The 22,449-nt window shown below is 45.0% G+C and overlaps 1 protein-coding gene across 2 annotated transcripts in view; it reads left to right on the top strand.

Moving 5' to 3' along the window:
* The window catches only part of gpr4 (G protein-coupled receptor 4), a 40,125-nt gene that overhangs the window by 13,434 nt on the left and 4,242 nt on the right, over nt 1-22,449 (top strand). Inside the window, exons 1-3 of one of the 2 annotated variants that reach the window (XM_030406486.1) lie at nt 10,817-10,827; nt 21,019-21,021; nt 21,078-21,825. In XM_030406486.1, the coding sequence (XP_030262346.1) occupies nt 21,697-21,825 (129 nt within the window). In that variant the 5' untranslated portion in view covers nt 10,817-10,827; nt 21,019-21,021; nt 21,078-21,696. Of the gene's footprint in view, nt 1-10,816; nt 10,828-21,018; nt 21,022-21,077; nt 21,826-22,449 lie in introns of those variants that run through there. The other variant, XM_030406478.1, reaches the window with a different exon arrangement.

Below are 22,449 nucleotides of genomic sequence, written 5' to 3'. Positions count from 1 at the left end.
ATTATTCAGGCAAGATCAGTGAGATCAACAACGGGCACGTGTAGCTGAACACAACCTCATACCTAAACAACAGAATAGACCTGTATGTTAGTTAAAGGGATATTCCGGTGTAAGTTTAATCCATGGTCTAACACACCGTGAAACTGTGTTAGACTCCCTCTCGAGAGATCAAGTTAGCAGGCCGCTAATTTACGGAATTTTATCAACCTCAGAAACGACCGCACGACAACAATACACTGCAGTAAATGGATCCAAATATAAACCGCCACCAAAAAGCCACAAATAATGCTCAGAACAGCACCAAACTTCAGCAACAGTATAAATAGGGTCTCAGCACATAGTCCGGGGCATCTAACCTCCGCTAGCTTAGCTGGATTTCTACTGAAAAGCTGACTAAATTTACCACTCTTCTGCAGCAGCTTCCTGTTGAAGGGAAGTCCCGACGAGTCGATTACCGAGTGCAGTAGAGTTCCGCGGCTCATGGATGAAAATGTGTGATTATGACTCCATGGAAAAGCAATCAAAGTTCATATGTGTCTTACCTGCCAGTTTATAACAGTTAGTATCAAGAGCGGACAGGGAAAAGAACGGAATTGAGCATTTCTAACCGCACTCGGTAATCGACTCGTCGGGACTTCCCGTCAACAGGAAGCTGCTGCAGAAGAGTGGTAAATTTAGTCAGCTTTTCAGTAGAAATCCAGCTAAGCTAGCGGAGGTTAGATGCCCCGGACTATGTGCTGAGACCCTATTTGTACTGTTGCTGAAGTTTGGTGCTGTTCTGTGCATTATTTGTGGCTTTTTGGTGGCGGTTTATATTTGGATCCATTTACTGCAGTGTATTGTTGTCGTGCAGTCGTTTCTGAGGTTGATAAAACTCCGTAAATTAGCGGTCTGCTAACTTGATCTCTGGAGAGGGAGTCTAACACAGTTTCACGGTGATTTAGACCATGGATTAAACTTACACCGGAATATCCCTTTAAGTTGTTTGACATGAACAGCCGTGTTTGACCTCCTCCAGCCAGTAAAGACCGTGAGAAGAGAAGACAATATGGATACGCTTATTTTCGTGATCCTGCAAAGCAAAATGTTACTCGAGGGTATGTAGTGCAAGGACTTATGAAGGAAAGAAGTCAGGGGGCTGAAGGAACGTCATCTGAAGTCACCTGGTCCGGTTGGAATCCCTCGAGCACACACCACACCACATTGAATGTGCGTACAATGAGACGTTTGTGCATCGTGCAGACATCTTCCAGTCTTGTCAATGAAAGCAATCTCATCTCCTACACCGATGTTTTGTGCTGTTGCACTGCAGCAAACATACGTTCAAACCTGAGACAGTTATGAAAGTAAAGACGTAGCTTCATCCTGGAGACGTATATTAAGACCCTGACGACCAGTTTTCCGTCTCCAATTTTCATCGAACTTCCTGCGCTGACAGGTCGGCCGTCTCAGGCGAGATGTCACAAGCAGGAGGTATAATCTCAGCACTCCTCATGGCTAAAAACAGAAACCTTGTGGGTAGATTCTGGATTTTCCTGCTAAATAACCAGCAGGCTGAATTACAGAATTAGATCCTCATCATGCAGTAAGGAGGACTAAGTGAGGATGTTGTGGAAAGGAAGTGTCTGAGCAACATGTGTGGGTTTTACTACAGCAGAGCAGCCGTCTCTGCTAATCGTAGCATGTCGTGGGCAATAGCTTCGATGTGACTCGGAGGTAAACGATGAGGTGGTTAATGAAGCGGAAAGCGAAAAGGAACTTTTGTCTTCCCGCTCTTGTAAATCTCACACTTTGCGCTGCGGTGTTGATTCGTCACGTCGGCGGCGTGGATGTGTGTTTGCGTATGAAAATGATGGAAGCAGCCTGTGTGGGTAGTTAAACAGACCAATCATCCTGACACACCCAGCCAGTTAAGTTCTCGTGATCCACTAACATTTGCATTCACTCTCTGCTGATGATGGAAACCAAACTGCATCCTCCGGCATGGAAGTGCAAAGTGTGTGGTTGGTTTTTAAAACACGGTCTGCAGAAAACATGTTGACCTTGTGTGTTTCTGTAAACCACAGATGTGGCGAAACTTCACGTCTATTTATGCTGCAACTTTTGGGAAACGGAAAATGTTCTCGTTATATATCGATGTTTCTGGAAATAATTGTTGGCTGATTCATTAACAAAACAGTTACACAAAGGATCAAAGCCTGTTCCTGTGTCCAGTACACCTTCAGTGAATGTCCTATCAGGGTCTGTTATCCGGCTTATCGGCCTCTCTTTGTTTCATTTTACTGCTGTGTGTTAGTGTAAACGGGCTGCAGGCCAGCAGTGGGGCTGTGGATGTAAATGGAGCCGGTTTATTGGGTTCAGGAACATCGATAGAGAAACCGGAAGTGAGACACATGAAAGAGGGCCAAACATCTGAGTGTGTACTGGACGGTGTAGTCCGCAGGGAGTGACCCGGTCTGCAGAGGTACCTCAAATTCCTGAAATATTTCTCGGCGTGATTCATGTGACAGCGCAGGAAGAGAACACTTTCAGGCTGTGAACAAGAGGAGGTATAAATCTGCAGAGTCAGGGTAGAAGGTCTGGAATCCCTTATCGGTGCTAAAGTTAGCTCCACAAAGAAAGCCAAGGAAGGAACCCAGGTCATGTTTTCATACCTGTCTTTCTTTTTCGGGCCGTAGCTGTTCGGCTGCTGGAAAGTTCTGAGAGTTCAAACACGGCAGCGACGTGCAGCCCGGAGAGCTGTGGGTTAAAGCTCCGCCTCCGACTGATGTCAAGACTTCTAGACCAACCAAAGGTCCGGTTCTCCTGTCTCTGGTCTCAGTCTCAGTCTCAGTCGCTAGCATTAGCTTCGGCAGAATCTCTCATCCATCTTTTCTTCACTCTCACCATCAAACGTCGTCTTTGACAAGTTAGACTTCATCTCCTGTCAGTAGAAGACATTATCTGTCTCAGCCTGTAACAGATTGTTGGCTGGTGTGTGTGTTCCTGCTGTTCATCTTTCTGTCTAACTTCCTTCCTTCCTGTTTCCTTCCTTCCTTCCTTCCTTTCTTCCAACACTGTTAAGATAGTACTGCGTGCGGTCGACATTTAATCAGATTTGATCAAAAGGGCTGTTGAGAAATTGTCAAAAGTCTCCTCTCTCCTCTCTCTGTGTCACACACACACACACACACACACACACACACACACACACACACTCTCTCTAACACACACACACACACACACAGACACAGGTGAGACCGCCATATGACGGCAGCGTGGGTCCTTCGGGCTTCAGCCTCATGACTCAGCTCAGCAGCTGATGACGGGCTGGAGGCTGTTATCATGCGGTCGCTCTCTCTTGTTGTTCTCTGCTGCGCCCGGCGTCATCTTGTCCAACTTGTGCTGTGGTGACAGACGGCGTGTTCGGCCTGTGCCATAACAGCAACACATCCTGTCCTGATTATTATTTTCACTGATATTCTGGTGGCGTGACACGCTCGCTCGCATGTGGCCATTAACTTTATCACTGGTGAGCTGTCGTGGAAAAACTTACACGCCGAGACTTCCTTTTGTTGTTGTTCGCTGATTATCATCAGCGACAGCGACGTCACAATACGTGCGATTGGTAATACTTCTTCTTCACCTCGCGTGGAGCATTCTGGTTTGACAGAGACTATCATCTCCAATAAAATCTGGGATCCAACGCGACGTCTTCAGTTTCAGACGATGAATCCTCCCAGCAGTCCCCCCTCCAGCTTCATTTTCTGGTGTTGGAGTTGCTCGCGAGTAAACTGAGAACATCAGTGTCATCGGAGAATTTCACTATAAATTGATTAGGCTGGAAGCAGACACCATCATTTGTATACAGAGTAAACAAAAAGGGAGGACTGCACATCCTCTGGGAGCTGCTGTATTGATTTCAGCTACATCAGGAGAGATCCGGATTCACGCTGACTCGTCGTGGCCTGTTTTGATAAAAACAGATTATACAGCTGATCGTCTCGTCGCTCCTTCTCCCAACATAGTTCCTCCGTCATGATCCTCTGTAAGGATCTCATAACACTGCCTGTGATTATCGTCCAGCTGCTTTGTTTGGGTGCGTCGTTTTAAGCACCCTGAGAACTCTCTTTTCCGTCCATCGATACGCACTTTCTTTTCTTTTGTGATGTACGCTTCGCTATTTGACAGCTGCTCTCTGAGGTCACATTAAGCGAACACAGACCGAGACGTAGGCAGTGATTGATTCTGTCATCCTGTCGATATCTGCATCCTGGAGGAAAACGTCTGAGCAGGAGAAGCCTCGCAGCGGCTCGTCTGTACGGTCACCACGCCACATATTTACAGTTGTGAGTACTTAAAGAGTGGACGACAGGTGGGCAGCAGGTGGATGACAGTGTGACCAGAGCTACAAGGAGGAGGTCATGATGTGGGCAGCGCTTCTGGATCAGTACAGATCAGCACAGATACATCAGGCTTCTGTGTTGGTTTATTCCCTGGTTGTAGGTGATGTGGTCGCCAGCGGTGGTTCAGATCCCTCCAGCTCTTACTTTCTCATCTTTGGAGCATTTATGAGGAAACTCTCATCGCCGTGAGACTGTATTTCTGTTTTTTCTCCGATATGAGTTGATGATTTATCCAACGTGTTTGTGAGGCAGTGATGATAACGGCGTTGCGTTAACGTCAGTTGCCCTTTGTCACGCTTCCTGGCACGGTAGATGCTGATCTAGCAGTTGACCTCGTTGCTCCTTGGGCGTGTAATTCAACAGGTTTGGCACTGGTGACACGGCAGTCCTCCTGTGTATTAGTTTACCGGTGTTGACGAACCTGATAGTGAGGCGTTGCGCGACCGGGCTAGACAGGAGTAGCCATGTGAAACAGCCCGACGCTCGTATTAAACCACGACAGACGATAAACAAGAGAGGATGATGATCCGAGAATGAAAACAACGCGTCACCGGACACTGGAGTCAGATTCCCCGCGTGCGTAAATATCAGCAAACCCGATTGTGATTATTTGATACATCATAGCGCAGAACGACTGGGAGACATCATGTAACGGATGACCTGGTTCGGCAGACGACATTACACACGGCTGAGAGCCCGTGACATGTTCCAGTCACCTTGCTGGGGACCGGTGCAGGTCAATGTGACACACGGTTTTCCCTGCTGAGCTTCACAAATGTGACACAGGTGTATGACAGACATGTTCTGGTCTTTGCTGACTCACACTCTGCAGGGACACTGAAGTCAGATGCCATAGTAGTGCCTTTTCCTCCAAAGATATTACAGAAACTGATTACCTTGCTGGAGACTGAGCCGTTCTAATAATACAGTCTGGTTGTTTGGTCCAGATATACCCAATCATCTCCACCGTAATCCAATCTGAAGTCACCGTCTGTTGTGACTCACCTGTAAAAGGATTAGGCCTTTGATGGATCGTTGTAATAACGGTAACCCTGGGCGGCAGCCGCACTGCTGGTGACAACCTGCTGTCAGCACTTCCTGTAACAGAGTAACAATTTAAACAAGGTGCCGGACAGATCGTGGAAACTGTCGCAAATGATAACATCAGCACACCGTACGATAAACAAACTGAGGAGTGAGCTGAAGCTGAAGGGAGCATCAGAAACCTCCAGGAACTGCTTCAGGAATCCTCTTTACCGTGCAGCCGTTTTTCCCGCTCAAGGTCCCAAAATAAGGACGAATCATGAACGTCGTGAGGGTTGAAATCTTCCAAACTGACCTCAGATCATAACAGGATCTCTCTGAACCTGATGGCTCCCATCATCCTCAGCTGGATGTAAAGCTAACACGGCACCCTGATGTGCAAAAAAGAAACTTTTCTTCATGTTTACTTTGTTTGAGGTCTCTTAGATTCACATTTGCTGTCAAATATAAAGAAGATGTCACATAAATAACACGTCAAATGTCCCAATAATTAAAACTGACTTACTTCTCTAAAATAAACGCTTGCAGCCGTCTGAGATCACTGTGACACAGCTGCAGAAGCCTCCACTCTGATGGGATCTTTCGTGTTTTCAGACTCTGCATGAAAGCTGCATTATCGACAGTATTACAGTGTTATAGTTCGTTGCTGGAAGCAGTATCTAAAGTTTGGTTTGGATCAGCGTCAGCGTCTCTTGTGAGAGTACAGTTCTGTGTACATCCGTAGCCTCTCCTATAACATAACTGACGTGAGGGTAATTTCATTAGAAGCCCGACATGTCTAAATCAGATTTGTGAAATGTTTTACAGCTGCTGTAGGACTGCAGCCCGTGGCATCGTCAGCGACCCTCTGTAGCTGCCGTCCTGCCACATCCGCTCGTTTGTCTTCTCTGTAACATGAGCGCTGGTGTTACAGCCGCTGGCCCGCGCCCGCGTGGCGCAGCAGATACGTCTGGCCACAGATGCTGTGTTTACGATAACGCGACAAGAAAACGGCCAACGCTGAGACTATCACAGGAATATCTGTTTATCTCTCTCAGGAGCTGCAAGTGGAGGGAAACAAACGACACAAAATGTGAAGCGGCGTGTCGAACTTTGATGTATGAAGTGTTTCAGAGACGCCGCAGGGTGCCGTGTGGAGCTGACGACGTGTCGGAGTGAAACATGCCCCTCGTCATTCATTCAGCTTCATCATAAATCGTTATGAGAAAGTCATGAAGAAACACTTAATCAGCACAAGACGTTTTTAGAGTCCTTCTTTTGCTACGTACTGCATAATTCAAATTGACGACTTCCCCTTTGTAAGCTCACTGATTCTGCAGTTGTCGTCGCACATCTGGTTTGGCAGGATTGTCAACAAAAATAACACAACAGAACAGTTTTTAACCTTTGGACTATATAGATTACGCCTGCTGCTAATCTGCAGCAGCATCACTGGAGCACAGTCGTATGTCTTCTCCTACAGAGCGCAGTATCTCTGGTGTTCGCAGGTTTCATATGACAGTAAAATACAGTCACAGCCTCACATTTGGATGATGTGGTGCTAACGTAAAGAGCGTCTTTACGAGACCTCAGCTGTGGGTGTTTATTGGTGCGTTAAGATCTTTTTTTTCCCGCAGTGCTCCGGGGAGTTACAGTAAGAAGTGCTGAAGCGGTGCAGACTCCCTCGAGCCCCGCAGGAGGAAAACAAAATACAAACGACAAGCGTCAGCCATCTGGAGGCTGCTGTGCATGAACAAACAGTTGCTCCTTGGCTTCCGTAAAAAGTGGAATTTAAATGTCGGTAACAATCCGTCATCTTATTACCCATAATGCCTCAGCCCTAACGCTGCAGAGCTATGTTGACTGTACAGATTATACTGATGTCCTGGTAGCTCTCAGCAGCTGAGTGAAGAGTGAGGGTCAGGTTACGAACAATTTGTTCATCGTAGGGAGCGTCTCACCTCTGCACAGCTGATGTGACATCACACAGGTGTGCGAGGGGGAGGGGTTTCTAAAGCTCTTCGACCGGCCGATAAAAAGACTTCTGATGACATACAGCGTACGTAGCATTAGCCTCAGTTTATCCTCTTAAGAGCACTAACTAAGCAATTTCCCGAAATACAGCCCCATGTCCCGACTCTAAACACACACACACCCACACACACACACACACACACACACACACACACACGCACACACACACACACACACTGCTCAGTTCAGCCTGACCCAGTCTCTGTGTCTGCACTTTCGGTCATGGAGCTGTTAAGTCAACTTTCTCCTAACAAAACTCTTCCTTCTTTCTTCCTTTCCATTTCCTTTCCTTTTCCTTCCTTTCCTTTCTTCCCTTCCTTTCCCTCCTTCCTTCCTCTCCTCTCCTCTCATTTCCTTTCCTTTCCTTCCTTTCTCTTCCTTTCCTTTCCTTTCCTCTCCTCTCGTTCCCTCTTTTTTTCCTTTCCTTTTCTTTCCTTTCCTTTCCTTTCCTCTCCTTCCTTTCCTTCCTCTCCTCTCCTCCTCCTCTCCTCTCCCTCCTCTCCTCTCCTCACCCTCCTCCTCTGCTTTCCCTTTCCTTTCCTTTCCTCTCCTCTCCTCACCTCTCCTCTGCTTTCCTTTCCTTTCCTTTCCTCTCCTCTCCTCTCCTCTTTTCCTTCCTTTTCCTTCCTTTCCTCTCCTCTCCTCCTCCTCTCCTCACCTCTCCTCTCCTTTCCTTTCCTTTCTCTCCTCTCCTTAACTCCTCCGTTAACACTCCTATCCTTTCCCTTTCCTCTCCTCTCACTCTCCTCATCCTCCCTCCCCCTCCTCCTTTCCTTTTCCTTTCCTTCGTCTCCTCCTCCGCGCCTCTCGCCCTTTCCCTTCCTCTCCTCCCCTCTCTTTTCCTTTCCTTTTCCTTTCCTCTTCTCTCCTCTCCTCTCCTTTCCTTTCCTCTCCTCTCCTCTCCTCTCCTCCTGCTTTGTTTATTGTTTCGAGGTTCGACAGGATGATGTCGGGGCTTTTCCCACCACACTTATGAGAGCTGACATCGAGCCGTCCTCCCTCCTGTTTACAGCTCATTATGACAGTCAGTCCCTCGGGGACATCTGTCTCAAACTCTGAGCAGCGAGGACACGAGACGCAGCCCAACTGTTGTCTCGGATGCTGTTGGCGATCACGACGGTTTTTCCGTGATATTGTCTCCGATTTCCTGAAAGTCGTCGCACATTAAATCCTGGCAGATGTGACCGACTCATTCCTGCAGTTTTGGTGAAAACAGGAGGAAGTTCAATCATGCAGCATCTCTTCAATTATATAAACGAGGTGGACAAATTATAAGAAACACCTCTGAAGTCAACCACAAACTGCAGCCTCCAAAGTGACCTGCTGTGATTTATCGCAGGACTGTAGTATTACAGTTAAATCAGGTCAACCCGAGTCATTTGTGAGTTGATATTTAGCTGTTTTCAGTGTTGTATTATAACAGTAACAGCTCAGTATTCCCACAGGAACATTTATCTAATCTCATCTCTTATCTGTACTGCTGTATCGACACGGCCACATGGCAAAGTCTCTTGTAAAGCTGTCAAACTGATGTTTTCTTTTCCATTAAGGTTGTTGGTGAGATTGAACGGCTGAAATCAAACAAAACGAGAGTCCAGAGCTGCGACATCGCTGCTGCTGCTGCTGGCTGAAACCACTCAGTTTAGCTGCTGCGGTTGCGTTCTGTTGGTTTTCTGCTCTGCAGTTGTTTCACAGATCTCGTGACAAACATGTCTGCCGCCACCAGGGAGAACCTGACTGTGTGGAAGTAATGGTTAAATATACAGCCAGCAGGTTAGAGGACAGATCTACCTGATGAAACGGAACATTTCTGGACTTTTTCCATGATGATGCACAGAGGACGGCCGGGCTCATCCTGCAGAAGCTCTCTGCAGAGAGGTTTATTCCTCTTTTGCACCTGTTAGCTGTTAGTTTTATGACTTGGGCTGATAGATTGACAGCAAGTGCAAAGTCTCAGTTTAAGATGTGATGTTTCTGAAGAAAAAAAAAGCGGATTTCCTGAACGTAACTGTATTCTTGGTACAGGAATAATCTGCACGGTGGCAGAAGGTCAAGGTCCTTGGACGCTGTGAATGTGTCGGCGGTCTCATGTAGTCGACAGTTGCTGCAAGCACGAGTGGAAAAGTAGAAAAGAATTCAAAGTGAAGCTCCGTCTTTGTATTCGTCTCGTCTGAAACGTGTAGCAGGGTTTCACTCCGTCTATAATGATGTGCACACAACAGAACACAGCGCGTTCGATGCTGTTGTTGTGACTTCATCGAGCTTTATGAGCATAAACAGATCATATTCAAAGGCCGGAATACAGTGGTGAGACGACACGACGGCCCGCTAAACCTGATTTAAATTAATAGGAAAGAATAACTCATCCAGTATTATTCGGCCTGTGTATACAGTACATGTGTATACAGCTGCTGTGGAAATGATTATCATCCAGCTCGAGCCACGATAAACAGAGAACAAACACCGAAGTGAATCAAATCATCCGAGCTCTCAGCGAGAACTGTGGAGGCTGGCTGCTGAAGCGAACGCCCAGCGTCCACCGTCTCTGCTCCATCAGCCCGACTGTCCCTGCTGTTCCCTGCCAACATGTCTGTGGAGCGCAAGGAAGACATGTCATTCACGAGGGACTCTACGAAACTGTCAGAACTGATCGCTCGGGTTTGACAAGGAGCTGAACGAGCGATGTAACGTCAACATGCCTTTGATTTATGATTAATTAAGCCCCATGTGTTCAGTTGCAGTTTGGTGCACACATTAAAAACACAACACATGTAAAACACAGTGAGCTGGATAATTTAGCTTCCCCAGTACACACGAATAGTCTAATACTAGCGCATATAACAATAATAAAATGTATTTATCTCTGCTTTCAAACGTTCGGGCCGCCATGGGCAGGTAGCTAGGCTACTTACATGTTTAAGGTGGTACGTCATGTTCGTCGTGGAGGAGTGATAGGCGAAGTTTTTCTTGCGAAGTTTGCATGTCACCTTCTTCTTCTCAAAATGATCCCATATTTTAGACGTCTTTCCCGACATGGTTGGCTATTAATTGTTAACTGTCTAACTGCGATGTCGAAGGGACCTGCCGTGTTAAAAAAAAAAACACTGACAGTGAGTGAGTGTCACGACTTCCTGTATCTGGCCCTTCAAATTAAAAGCCCTCCAGCCTTTTATACACAGGCCAGCCGCCAGTCACATAGATTTTGACTTAATTTTGACAAGATACAGCTCGAAATGTTTTGTTTTTTTCCTGCGACCAATCGAACAATGAAATTTTGGTCGGCTAATGAGTGGTCGACTATTTGAGGGCAGCCCTAGTTTTATCCAAAGTGGTTTGTCTCGATCGACACACTGCTGCTCAACAAAGCTATGAGAAGTGGAAGCTGGTAAAGTTTACTGGAAAATCCTTCAAATATGTCAATTTAGAAATGCAGTCTTCTACCCCGAGCTCTTGTTAGAGAAGTGTAGACCTCTTCACGGCTAAAAATGGCCACATGCAGCTAGAAGTTGAAGGCGATTTGATCTTTCACCTGTTTCTAGAGGTGATGATTCCTGCACACATGATTAGTTGTCACAAAACCACATTTTTCTTTTTGTTGCATATGAAGGATGAGAGCAGACCGGACTGTATTTTATTGTCACTGTCTGCCTACGCTGCTAAATTTGCCGATTTAATGGAGAAATGTTTTTTGGTCTGGAAGCAAGATGTGACCCAGATGTGAAGTATGCACACAGCGTTGCCTTAAAAAGCAATAATCAGTGACACCCAGCCAGATAAACATGACAAAGAGCTGCTCCCCGCCTGGAATATTAAAAAATATGTTTGACTGTAACAGAGCGAGCTGGTTCATCTCTCTCCACTGGACCAGTGGAAATCTCTTCGGCTTCTCTGAGATTTGAATCACCACCACCATCATCGCGTCGCGGTCACACCGACGGAAATCAGTCACGGGAATATGATGCTTCAGGGCAGCCGTCATCCTTTGGTCTTTGTGTCAGTAGAAAAATGTTAATTTCCCACCAGACCTTCAAATTCCTCCTCAGATGTTCCTCCAGTCATCTTTTATTTTATTCTTCCCCAGGGGAAGCATGTTTGTGATCGGAGGGTTGCCAGTTTGAGTCCCCGGAAGAGTTGGTGGAATCACCCTCCGCCCTGAATATTCATAACCAACCAGAAACTGACGTGTTTAATCACAGAATACATCTTAACAGTCCTCCTGGGAGCGCTGCAAGCACAGGCACACAGTTAAAGTAGCAAAGCTCACGAGGCAACGAAAACATATTTATTTGATTAGAAAGAATTAGTAAATGTGTGATATCACATTTGCATTATTTCCATGTACAGAACAAATAGCTCTGGAGATTTTAAATTAGTTTTACATTTCCAATCCCTCGGAGCAGTTTGCTTCAATCACTTGACATCCAGACAATATTGAAAAGTTGTAAATATATTAATTCCCTTCATCCAAGACCAATTTTTTCCTTCACATGACAATAAAAACAGCCTTAAGCCTCGAATCCTGATGTCAGAGGAACCTGACTTTGTTGAGTGGAGGATCATTTCAAAACAGGAATACACGTAAAATCAAACATGAATGATTTAAAGAGAAAACCTGAACTACAGCCCGTAATAACATCCAGAAAATAACAACGCAACAAAAGTAATCCTTTCATATTGGAACTGATCTTTGGGATCGGGAAGAGCTTAAATGGAAATACTTCAATGAAGAATATCATTTGAAATGGAAATGACAATAATAACTTTATTTATACAGCACCTTTCAAAAACGAGTTACAAGGTGCTGTACAACAGAAATAAAACATAACAAATAAAATTGCCTGACAACAACATAATAAAGCCGCCAAGAGAAATAAAATTGGACTTAAAAGTTAGAAATTTTAAATCACACATCCTCAACAAAGTTATCATGCAATGATAATAAAACAAAATTAAGAGAATCATCGAATCGAGCATATGAAGGATGAAAGCAGACCGGACTGTATTTTATTGTCACTGTTTGCCTACGCTGCTAAATATGCCGATTTAATGGAGAAATGTTTTTTGGTCTGGAAGCCAGATGTGACCCAGATGTGAAGTATGCACCCAGGGTTGCCTTAAAAAGCAATAATCAGTGACACCCAGCCAGATAAACATGACAAAGAGCTGCTCCCCGCCTGGAATATTAAAAAATATGTGTAAAAATTCTGCAACAGAGCGAGCTGGTTCATCTCTCTCCACTGGACCAGTGGAAATCTCTTCAGCTTCTCTGAGATTTGAATCACCACCACCATCATCGCTAAAAGCGAGTCTTTAGAAGAGATTTAAAAGAAGCCACTGAGCTCGCCTGTCTGACCATTCAGGGCTTTAAAAACAAGTAGTAAAATCTTAAAAACAATTCTAAAACTCACAGGCAGCCAGTGGAGAGCAGTAAGGGTTGGAGAGATGTGGTCACTTCTCTTTGTGCCTGTTAAAAGCCTGGCAGCAGCGTTTTGAATAAGCTGCAATCTACGGATGTTTCCCTTGCTGATCCCAGAGCACAGGGCATTACAGTAGTCTGGTCTTGAAGAGATAAAAGCATGGACAACCTTCTCCAGGTCGGTGGAAGAGAGGAAAGAACGGATTCTCGTTAGCTGTCTCAGCTGCCCAAAACAGGATTGCACTACCTTGGTTCCCTGTGAATCAAAAGATAGCTCTGAGTCAAACAAGACACCGAGATTGCGAGCTTTCTTTCTGGAAACCAAGCGTAGAGGGGAGACTGTCGGGAATGCAGGTGCTGGAACTAGATGGGGGGGGGGGGGAAAGGATAACCTCTGTTTTTGATTCATTTAGCTGGAGAAGAGATGAAAATGAACATCCTGGAGAGTGCAGACGTGCAGGATCGTAGAGAGAGAGACTCGTCTGTGGAGATACCGGACAGCGAACATGTTGTTACTGGTGGGAACGAGCAGCATCTCTGGTGGGAACGAGCAGCGTCTCTGGTGTGCAGTATAAGTTGGACTAGCTGACTCGGGGTCAGTGGTCTCTTTATTCAGCACATTCGATTGACATATGATAAACTAACTGAACTAAATGACGTCGTTTTTTGTGAATTCATATTGGATTTGTTCCCAGAACAGTTTAATTTGCTGCTGACTGAAGTGAAGTGAATTGATTTCAGCACTCAAAACCATTTTCTCATCATCTGTGGAAAACTGGTACAAGTGAGTGATCGGATGAAGAGTGGAGCAACGCAGGGCGCCGAAAAGAAATACTCTTGAGGTGATGCAGGGAAGGTTTTGATGGTTGTGCGCAGTCGAAGTTGGAAGCCGCAAGTTGGAAGCCACTTTCAGACTGTTTAGTCTTTGACATTACAAAGTCTGTTGAGACATACCGTCCACACAAGGATCGTACAGGTCTAATTTAATGATTTAATGTCATTCAGGACAATGGGGCTCAACTCAATGGCTAGAATAGATGTTGGTACAGATATGCTGAATCTCAAGCACAAGTAACACCAAAAACAGCTGCCAAATGTCCCGACGTCTCACCAAAAACTGGCGTTGTGAAAATCAGCTCATATAGAAGTCGTCTAATCAAATCAAATCATCAAATCAATCTTTATTTATATGGCACTTTTCATACATCTAAATCACCTGTCTTATAGAAATGTTGATGTGACACTGCCAACATTTCATTCGGGCGACGGAGCTGTTTGGCTCGTCCCAACCAGAATCTGCTCTGGATCACTTTAGAGTGTGTTCGTAGGGAAAGTTTGACGCCGACCGGTTCGCTTGAGACGTTTAGCAGCTGCCGTATTGTTTACAGACAGCAGGTTACAGCGAGGAGACAGACAACAGGAGTCTTTTTCTGAAATTCATGATAACTAACTTGAACCTCTGCGAGGAGACGCCTTATATCAAAAATGTGATAAAATTGGGAAGTGGAGTCAGGAACATGGGTGGGACAGCTGTCCTGTTTTTCTCGTATCTGCTTGGCTGTAGCTCAAGTTCTTGTCCTTATTGTCTCTCTTAGACGGCCAAAGGGCAACGGAGACTCGAAGAGAAAATTAAAGAAACAGACCAACCATCCAACATGTTGAGTGAAGTCGCAGGGACTGGAATCGCATTTCGCTCTTTGTTGCCAAAACTCCGACCAGGCACCGTACAGGTTACCGAAACCCTCCTAAGCAGGCCCGGTGACCCCACGCGACTCGTGTTTGGTTACTTTATAAATCCAAACAAACCAAATACAGATATATTAGTAAAGGGAATGTTTCCACTGTGGTTGGTGCCAAAGAAAATGATGTGTAGGCGTGATGACACCCAGGGGCCGGACCCCTCCGCCGTCACTGACGCTTGTAACAAGTTTCGGTCACAAGGCCAAAAACATAACATCAGTCAGTGGGCTACCGGCGTTCACATATCAAAGAGCCCGCCAGCCGAACCGCTCACGGTCAGTGATTCATGATGGCAGCACTTGTACTGGGAAAACAGATGTGCAGCCTTTAAATGAGTGTGATATCCCTTCAGAGCTCCCTGAGACTTTACATACATAAAAGATTATTTGTGTGTGTGTGTGTGTGTGTGTGTGTGTTTGTGTGTGTCTCCAGGAAGTGACCGAGTTGTGAATAGAAGGTGTGTTGACATGTCTGATGGTGTAGCATTACTGTCTTCCTGCTTCCTACTGTTTGACTGTCAACAAGAATGTTTGGCAAACAGCCACACACACACACACACACACACACACACAAGGATATACACTTATGACATTTTGCATTTCCGCCCCCTCTCACCCTCTGCTTATCCTTATTTCAACTTTAGCCCACAGAAATCACAAACAAACTGATGATCAGACCAACTTCCTGCTTCGACCTGCAGTCTTTAGTATCATTTTGCAAAGAGATATTATTAGTTTTTATATCCGATACTGTCCAGTGACTCCAGTTCTACCTCTAGATGAAGTGTTTTAGATGACCTGACTGTATACAATGCGTCTGATTGTCTCTTGTTTCACTGAACTTTGTTTTATTGATGAATTGGACCCTAAATTTGTTGTCTGGAAGAAACATCAGTGACCTGTTAACAGTCAAACAGTCCTACGAAGAAGGAAGGACTGAAATCCACGATCTGAAAATGTCTTTTTAGCTCTCAAGGTCGGAAACACACACACACACACAGTCTACTAGTGAACGACTTCACGATATGACCCTGATGTTTCTGTTTTATAGGACACAGGTCATTCTCCTGTTTGTGTCGTCTTCCCTCCTGGCACCGCCGTCACAAGTAGTTCCACTTAGGAGGGTTCACAGGATTTGACACCATGAGAGTGAAAACACAAACATCAGAATCACCAGGTGGTCTGATCAGCATTAAAAATGAATTCCAATTTAATCACATGTGTTGTGTAAAATGTGGAGCCCTTCGTGTGTCTGTTTCAGCAGCAGAGTCACTGATTTTAAAGACTTTCAATGATTTGGAAAATGAGTTGTCTCCGTGTCGTTTTCTCCTTCACTGTGAGGGGAAGAGCTTCATGTTTAGAGCCTTGATGAAATCTCCTGCTTAGACCACATCCTCCACAGTGTGGTCTCAAAAAAAAAAACACACCTACTTATGATACGACTTGTGTTATGTAACATCCACTAAATCTTATCAATCCGTGAATTCAGCGACTCTGACTTCACCTCACAACGACCTTAACAGCTAGATTTTAACTTGTAGTGCAAAACTAACTATTCGACTGTTTGGCTGGAGTTCATCATATTGTTTATTCTTCCAGTTTGCTCTGGGAAAGTGAGTATGAGAAGGTCGAGTTGTGATATTCAGGGTTTACTCACCTGGATGGAGACCATGAGAGCCGAAGGTCTGAACAATAAGAGTGAAGTGCAGCCCGGGAAGTGAAAGGGGACGAAAACTGCATCGCAAGTGAACGATGGAGGGAGGTGTATTGTTTGTGTGTCCTGTAGCAAAACCATGTGTGTGTCTGTACATCATGACAGGGAGAACATGTGTGTGTGTGTGTGTTCTGACAGCCAGCATGACGTGTTGCACGGCTGCCTTGACCTAATCTCCTCTGGCAGCAGATCAGACGCTGCTGTGTTGCACCGGACAGCACAGAACAGGTTGATATAGGCCTCCATTGTACACACACACACACACACACACACATTCCTAATTTTTAATCACAAATAAACCTTCTGAACCGCTTTCCAGCTGTGAAGTGCGACCTCAAACACACAGTACATCGCTGCAGCACTGTACGTTATGTAATACATGCTTATTTTTATTAGAAATGACAGAACATCGCAGCACATAAGCTCTTAAATACATGCAAGTCTGCACAGGGAGAGCGATGAGAGGAATTATGAAAAGAAAGCTCAAAATTTCAAAAACTGAGCGTCAGTATGGTGCAAAATATCTCAAGATGAGTCCTGAATAACTCTGAGACATGTTGAACAAAGCCACACATGCTCAACCCAAGTACAGCCATGATTGTTATTTTAAATGAATGATGAATACTCTATTATAACTTGACACTAATCCTTCACAGCCACTTGTTTTTAAAGGAGTAGGTTTAAGTTGACTGGAGCATGAAGAGCGACAGAGACAAAAGTCCTGCTCTGACGATCGTATCCTGGCAGTGTGACGGCTGTGATGGTGATCGATGTGTGTAGCAGCAAGTTGACACGCGATTATTTTAAAGTCTATTATTCTTGAATAGTGGGATTGAGGCAGCACAGTGGGCTCAGACATGATTCATTAGTGTGTTTCAGTCAGTCCAACAAACGTGGATCGGGCACAAAAGATGCTGAGAGACACAAAAGAATTTGAAATATGAGTGGATGCACACAAATCCTGTCGACTTATATTTCACGACAGTTCAACCAGCTGCTGTGTTTGTTGGTGCAAAAGCTAATTAATTGTCCCTCAGTGGGACTGTATGAAAGCCACAGCAGATATAAATCATGCTGCAGACCTCCTGGCCGACAGAGCTGCTCCATTTTTAAACCAAAATTAGGACGCGTATGCAAGTTTCGGAAATCAAGGTCATCTTTCTGGTGTGTCACATTCAAATGTGCTGAAAACAGGAAATGGTAGCAGCAGTATGGAGGCCAGGGAAAATGTCACAGTGGTTACTTTTTCTTTTTTTTTTTTTTTTTTTTCACTTCCGTCTCTCAAACACAGACTGAACGATGTTTGAGCCAACAGAGATGGATGGAAAACTGTTTTACGTGACTTTGTCCAGAAGTTCAAGTAGTGGGATGGTTTCGTGTTGGAAAAGGGGGTGAAAATGTTTGTGTACACCTCTGTTTCATGTGTCCATCACAAGAGGAGGGGCCAGTAAATACCTTCAGCTGAGATTGAACGCCCTCTGGTACTCTGGCATGTTGCCCCCGCTGTTTTATCTGAGGAGGAAGTGAGGTCACGCTGCGTGGCGCTCTGCAGCGACAGATGTGATCTCAGTAGAAAAGTGCTGTGACTGCAGGCTGAAGCAGAGACATGTTGTTGGAAAGGTTCGTTGTCTGGAAGTTGCTGCAGTTTAAAGCATCAAATCAAATGTATAAAGAATCCCAGTTCTTTTTTTTTTGTTTGGTTAACTCAAATATTAACTTCTCACTTCACTATTTTTCTAGAGTTCCTGTTTTTCCTTCTTCTTTCTTTTTCTTTGCTGCCTCTTTTTTATGTCCGTCTCTTCGGTTGCAGATAGTAGGAGATAAAAGTGAATAAATTCTTTATTTGTATCCACCTGTTATGATGACACTGGTGGTGAAAAGTCTTTGCAAACTGACCCTTTACTTCACTAAAAAAAGTTTTACAGTAGAGTTTACATTTTAATTTTGGGAGTAATAATGTTCTTTTGTCATGGTGTTCATCATCGTTATTGTCATGCACATGTCGTGCACATGAATGCAAAGTGACATTTTAACTACATACATACTGAAATAACTCCATGCAACACGCGGTATTGAAGTTCTACTCGCATCAGTTACCAGTAATATCTGTACTGTGGCTCTGATATGTGTGAGAACAGATTACAGCACAGTTGTGACCCAGTTGTGGTTTTTCTTATCGAGGTGGGTGTTTCCCCCAACAAAGACTTAAGGCCACCGTAGAAATGACTTCATGTGTATGTATATGTGTGTGTGTGTGTGTGTGTTTCCTGACATGTTGGTGGCACTGGGTCAGCTCTGTCCAGAGTCGCTGTTCCACACCAGTGATCGTCACATTATCTCAGGCTGAAGCTGTTTCCTTCACAGATCTTTAAACTGTTTTGATGTGTGCTGACAGACATCTCTGAGGTCTCAACCAGGAAGTGAACACCGACTCAGCGCGTGTGCCATTTTTCTTTAGAAGTAACAACACATCCCCATACTTACACAACCAAATAGGCTGATTGCCGTGTCTCCTAAAACAACATGCAACCCAGCGCCAGGTGAGCGGACATTTGTTGTACGGCTTTTGTTGGTTTAGGATTAGGCACTAAACTGAGTTGGGTTATGTTGCTTTAGTTACGTTTTGTAGATAATGTAAGTAAAGTACATCAGTAAAAATAACTGTCCTCTGCTTGTTCACACCCACCCTGTGTCCGTGTCCTGTGTCTTGTGTCCTGCTTCCTATGTGAATGTTTTTCTGATGTTGACCTGTCTTATAGTCATCAAGCCTCCACGTGGCGGCTGCCCGGTGCCATCACAGTCCATCTCAGTTCCTTGATAACAGGGTTAACAAGGTTCACTTTACTTCCCGAACAGCCAGCGACTGCTGTGTTGAGTCATTACTGTGTCAGATTTCCATGAAATCTTTTGTTTATCTTTACAGAAGATTATTCGACTCACTTTACCTCTTGCGCAATTTTTGCAAACACACTGGTGGTTCACACAGGAACCCTTTCTGCCGTAGACACTACGTGAGTAATTATCATGCATCGAATCTAACTGTCAGTTTTGTACTCTGGTAAAGGAATGAGTGGATTGTCAATAACATGAGTGACGAGCATTCATTAACGACATCGACATGTCCTGCTCCACTGCGGATCTCCGTCCATTTGCATTAGGGTTAAATTAGAGATAACTCCTGCAGGATTGCCATGACATTTTCTGTGTATATTCTTGGTCCAAAGAGGATGAACTCAGTTTATTTTGGTGATCCTGTGGCATTATATGAAAAGGTTTGTCAAACTTAAGCGGATGAAAAACAGCCTCTGGTTTGTGTCAGCAGGACTTACACGATCTGATTATATTCTATTAATTCAAACTCAACGGTCTGTGATGAATATTTTCACTAATATGTCTAAAGGTTGGCTCTTGAAGCCGAAAACCTTCACAGTTAGTTCTGAGATCTATTGATCCGAGAGGAATGACAAGAAGCTGAAACATACATAAACTGTGGAGGAAGGCGGTTCACGGCGCTTAAGAACACATTTCAAGTAAAGTGATTGAAAGCACATGTGGACTCACATCAGCCATACGCAAAAATATCAGGGCGCTCCAAGATGTATAAACAGTTTGGGGGAGAAGTCGAGGAGTGGATGAGAAACTGAGCTCCCATCGTCCTCTGTGCCTCTCTGTGTTTCTCCACTGTACATGTATATTGAGGAGAGATTACGTAATGATTATCCCGTCCTGAACTCTCTGTCTGCAGGATCTTTTTGTGTCTGCACAGTGTGTCAGCATGTTCTCTGTTCTTACGGCAGATGTTAAGACAGTATCTGTGCAAATGTCACCCGGAGAAACTGCAGCTGCTTCACTGCACTCGCTGCTTGAAGTCTTCCTCTCTGTGCCTCTTCCCTCTACTTCCGCTGTATCTCAGTCCGTCGGGGCTGCAGAAGTCGATGTATTTGAAGAAAAAGGGGTCGGATTGGATGTGTTGAGGGTGTGTTCGTTCCAGGCAGTTTGGAAAGGTTTGTTTTCACCGCAGGCGGGATTCCATTCATTTCAATAATAACCAAACCAAGTGCCTTAAAAAAAAAAAGCTGGAGTGTCTGAGTGAACCTGCTGTTTCCCCCAGATCCTCTTTCTCAGAAGCAGAAGAAGAAGAAAAACAATCTGTACTCTCATTACCAAACTAAGACAAGCGTAGTTGCCACGTCATTCAAACTCGTAATGAGCAAAATAAAACTCACTATAACAGTCTTGTACACAATAACATCTGGTTTGGTCGAGTAAAATGTGAAAATATCCCAATTCTACACTCCGTTTTCACCCATTATGATGCCCGACTCTCTCTCCTTATGTTTTGAGTCACAGTCCTGATCAGAGCGTCTGTAAATCGCCTCCATACTGTCTTCTGTGTTTAGTCTCAGGCAGATAAACCCGGTGGAGCTGTGCGCTGTTCCCCTTGATCGCTCCCGCATGTGATCCGAGCTCTTCGTCAAAGCTAACTCCAGTTTTGCTACCTCGACAGCTAACTGAGCCATGAGCTAGTTAGCTAGCTAAAGCCAAGGATAGCTAGCAAAGATGGCGACATGGTGCCCCCTACGTTTTGGAAATACCTTTGAATGAGCATATTTTACAATTTACACCTTTATTGCAATCGGGTCATTGAAGCTGTCCTCTTTATCTGTGCAAGTTTCATTATTTGAAGCAGGTCAGGATGTTTTGTAGGACGTGTATTTGCGATGCATCACAATCTAACAGTGTGTCTCTGTCTCTCTCTCTTGCAGATGCTCAGGAGTTTGGAGTATATGGCCGGCCTGTCGGCTCCAGAGTGGTGAAGCTCTGTAAAGTCATTCCTGTATTTCGGTTCGAGGCATCCCGGAGGAGTTTTATGTGTCATCACGGCCTTGAGACACACCCACACACACACCCACACACACTGATGTCGAGCCTCTCCCTCTCACAGTGGACCTGGCAGACCTCTAATCTCTAAAAGATTGATGAGGCCCTGTCCAGGCGCAGGAGGCCTGGCGCAGCGTCGATAAGGCAGCTTCCATTTCACCACATTTTATCCCTCGCTCCTTCCTTTCTTCCCCTCCTTTCCTCCGTGCTGAGGGACGCGGGGGCTGGCTTTGAAGCGCGAGAGAGGATTATGACACATCGAGCCCTCTGGGTGAGAAGGACGGTGGTTTAGCGAGGAACCATGAAATGCGACCGAAATGACAGGTTGGACAGCCGTGTGGTAGCCGAGCGGGACGCCAGAGTCGGCATGTCACTGTCAAACTGCTGGAGCTGGAATATAGTGAAACTACAGAGGGACACTCGGAGCTGAGAGTAGCTGAACACACATCTCACACACACACCGACCACACACACACACACACCCAGAGTGTTCCACACAGGACAATGTGCAACATCTCGTTCTGTAATGTGGACAGTAAGGTGGACCTGTTCTTCCAGCCCACGCTCTACATCATAGTCATTGTTCTGGGGCTGCCCACTAACTGCATGGCCCTGTGGGCTGCCTACATGCAGGTGAGGACACACACACACACACACACACACACACACACACACCACCTGTCCAGTAACTGTGACTGTAATACGTTTTTTTCAAACAGTGGAACGGTCAAGATGTCCCGATTTGCCAAATTCACAATTCACGGCTTTCAGCACTGACAGCGATGCTAATGTTAGACTCAGACTTCAACATTTGATTTTGATTGTCAATTACTGTTTTTTATGAATGAACACTCAGCTGTCGAGCCTCCACATGCTGGCTTTCCTTTGTGCTGCATTTAAAACAACAGTGTTTTGTTTTCTGTGAATTACTTCAGAAGTCATGTAATGCGTGATCTCGCTACTTACCGTGATTATAAAGTAACAGTTAACATGTTTATGTTCACACTGTGTAATAGGAGATGTTCCGTGTAACGTGTCTGACGCTGCTGTACAGTTCTGGGGATATTTTCCCATCCAGCATCCAATCATTTCCAGCATTTCCCACAGACTGTCAGTTTGCTTTGGCAGCAGCAGTACGAATTGTTATTGACTTTTCATTCAAGCGAGTTCACTATCTCATATTTTTTCAGGCACAAACGTTATGAAAAGCAATCGACAGTTCAACTTTAGATTATTGTTTTGCCTCCGCCACTTCTG

Source organism: Sparus aurata, chromosome 2 (assembly GCF_900880675.1).
Source record: "Sparus aurata chromosome 2, fSpaAur1.1, whole genome shotgun sequence".
Taxonomy (NCBI): Eukaryota; Metazoa; Chordata; class Actinopteri; order Spariformes; family Sparidae; genus Sparus; species Sparus aurata.
The sequence above is the reverse complement of the archived record's forward strand: the minus strand, read 5'-3'. Positions and strand labels throughout refer to the sequence as shown.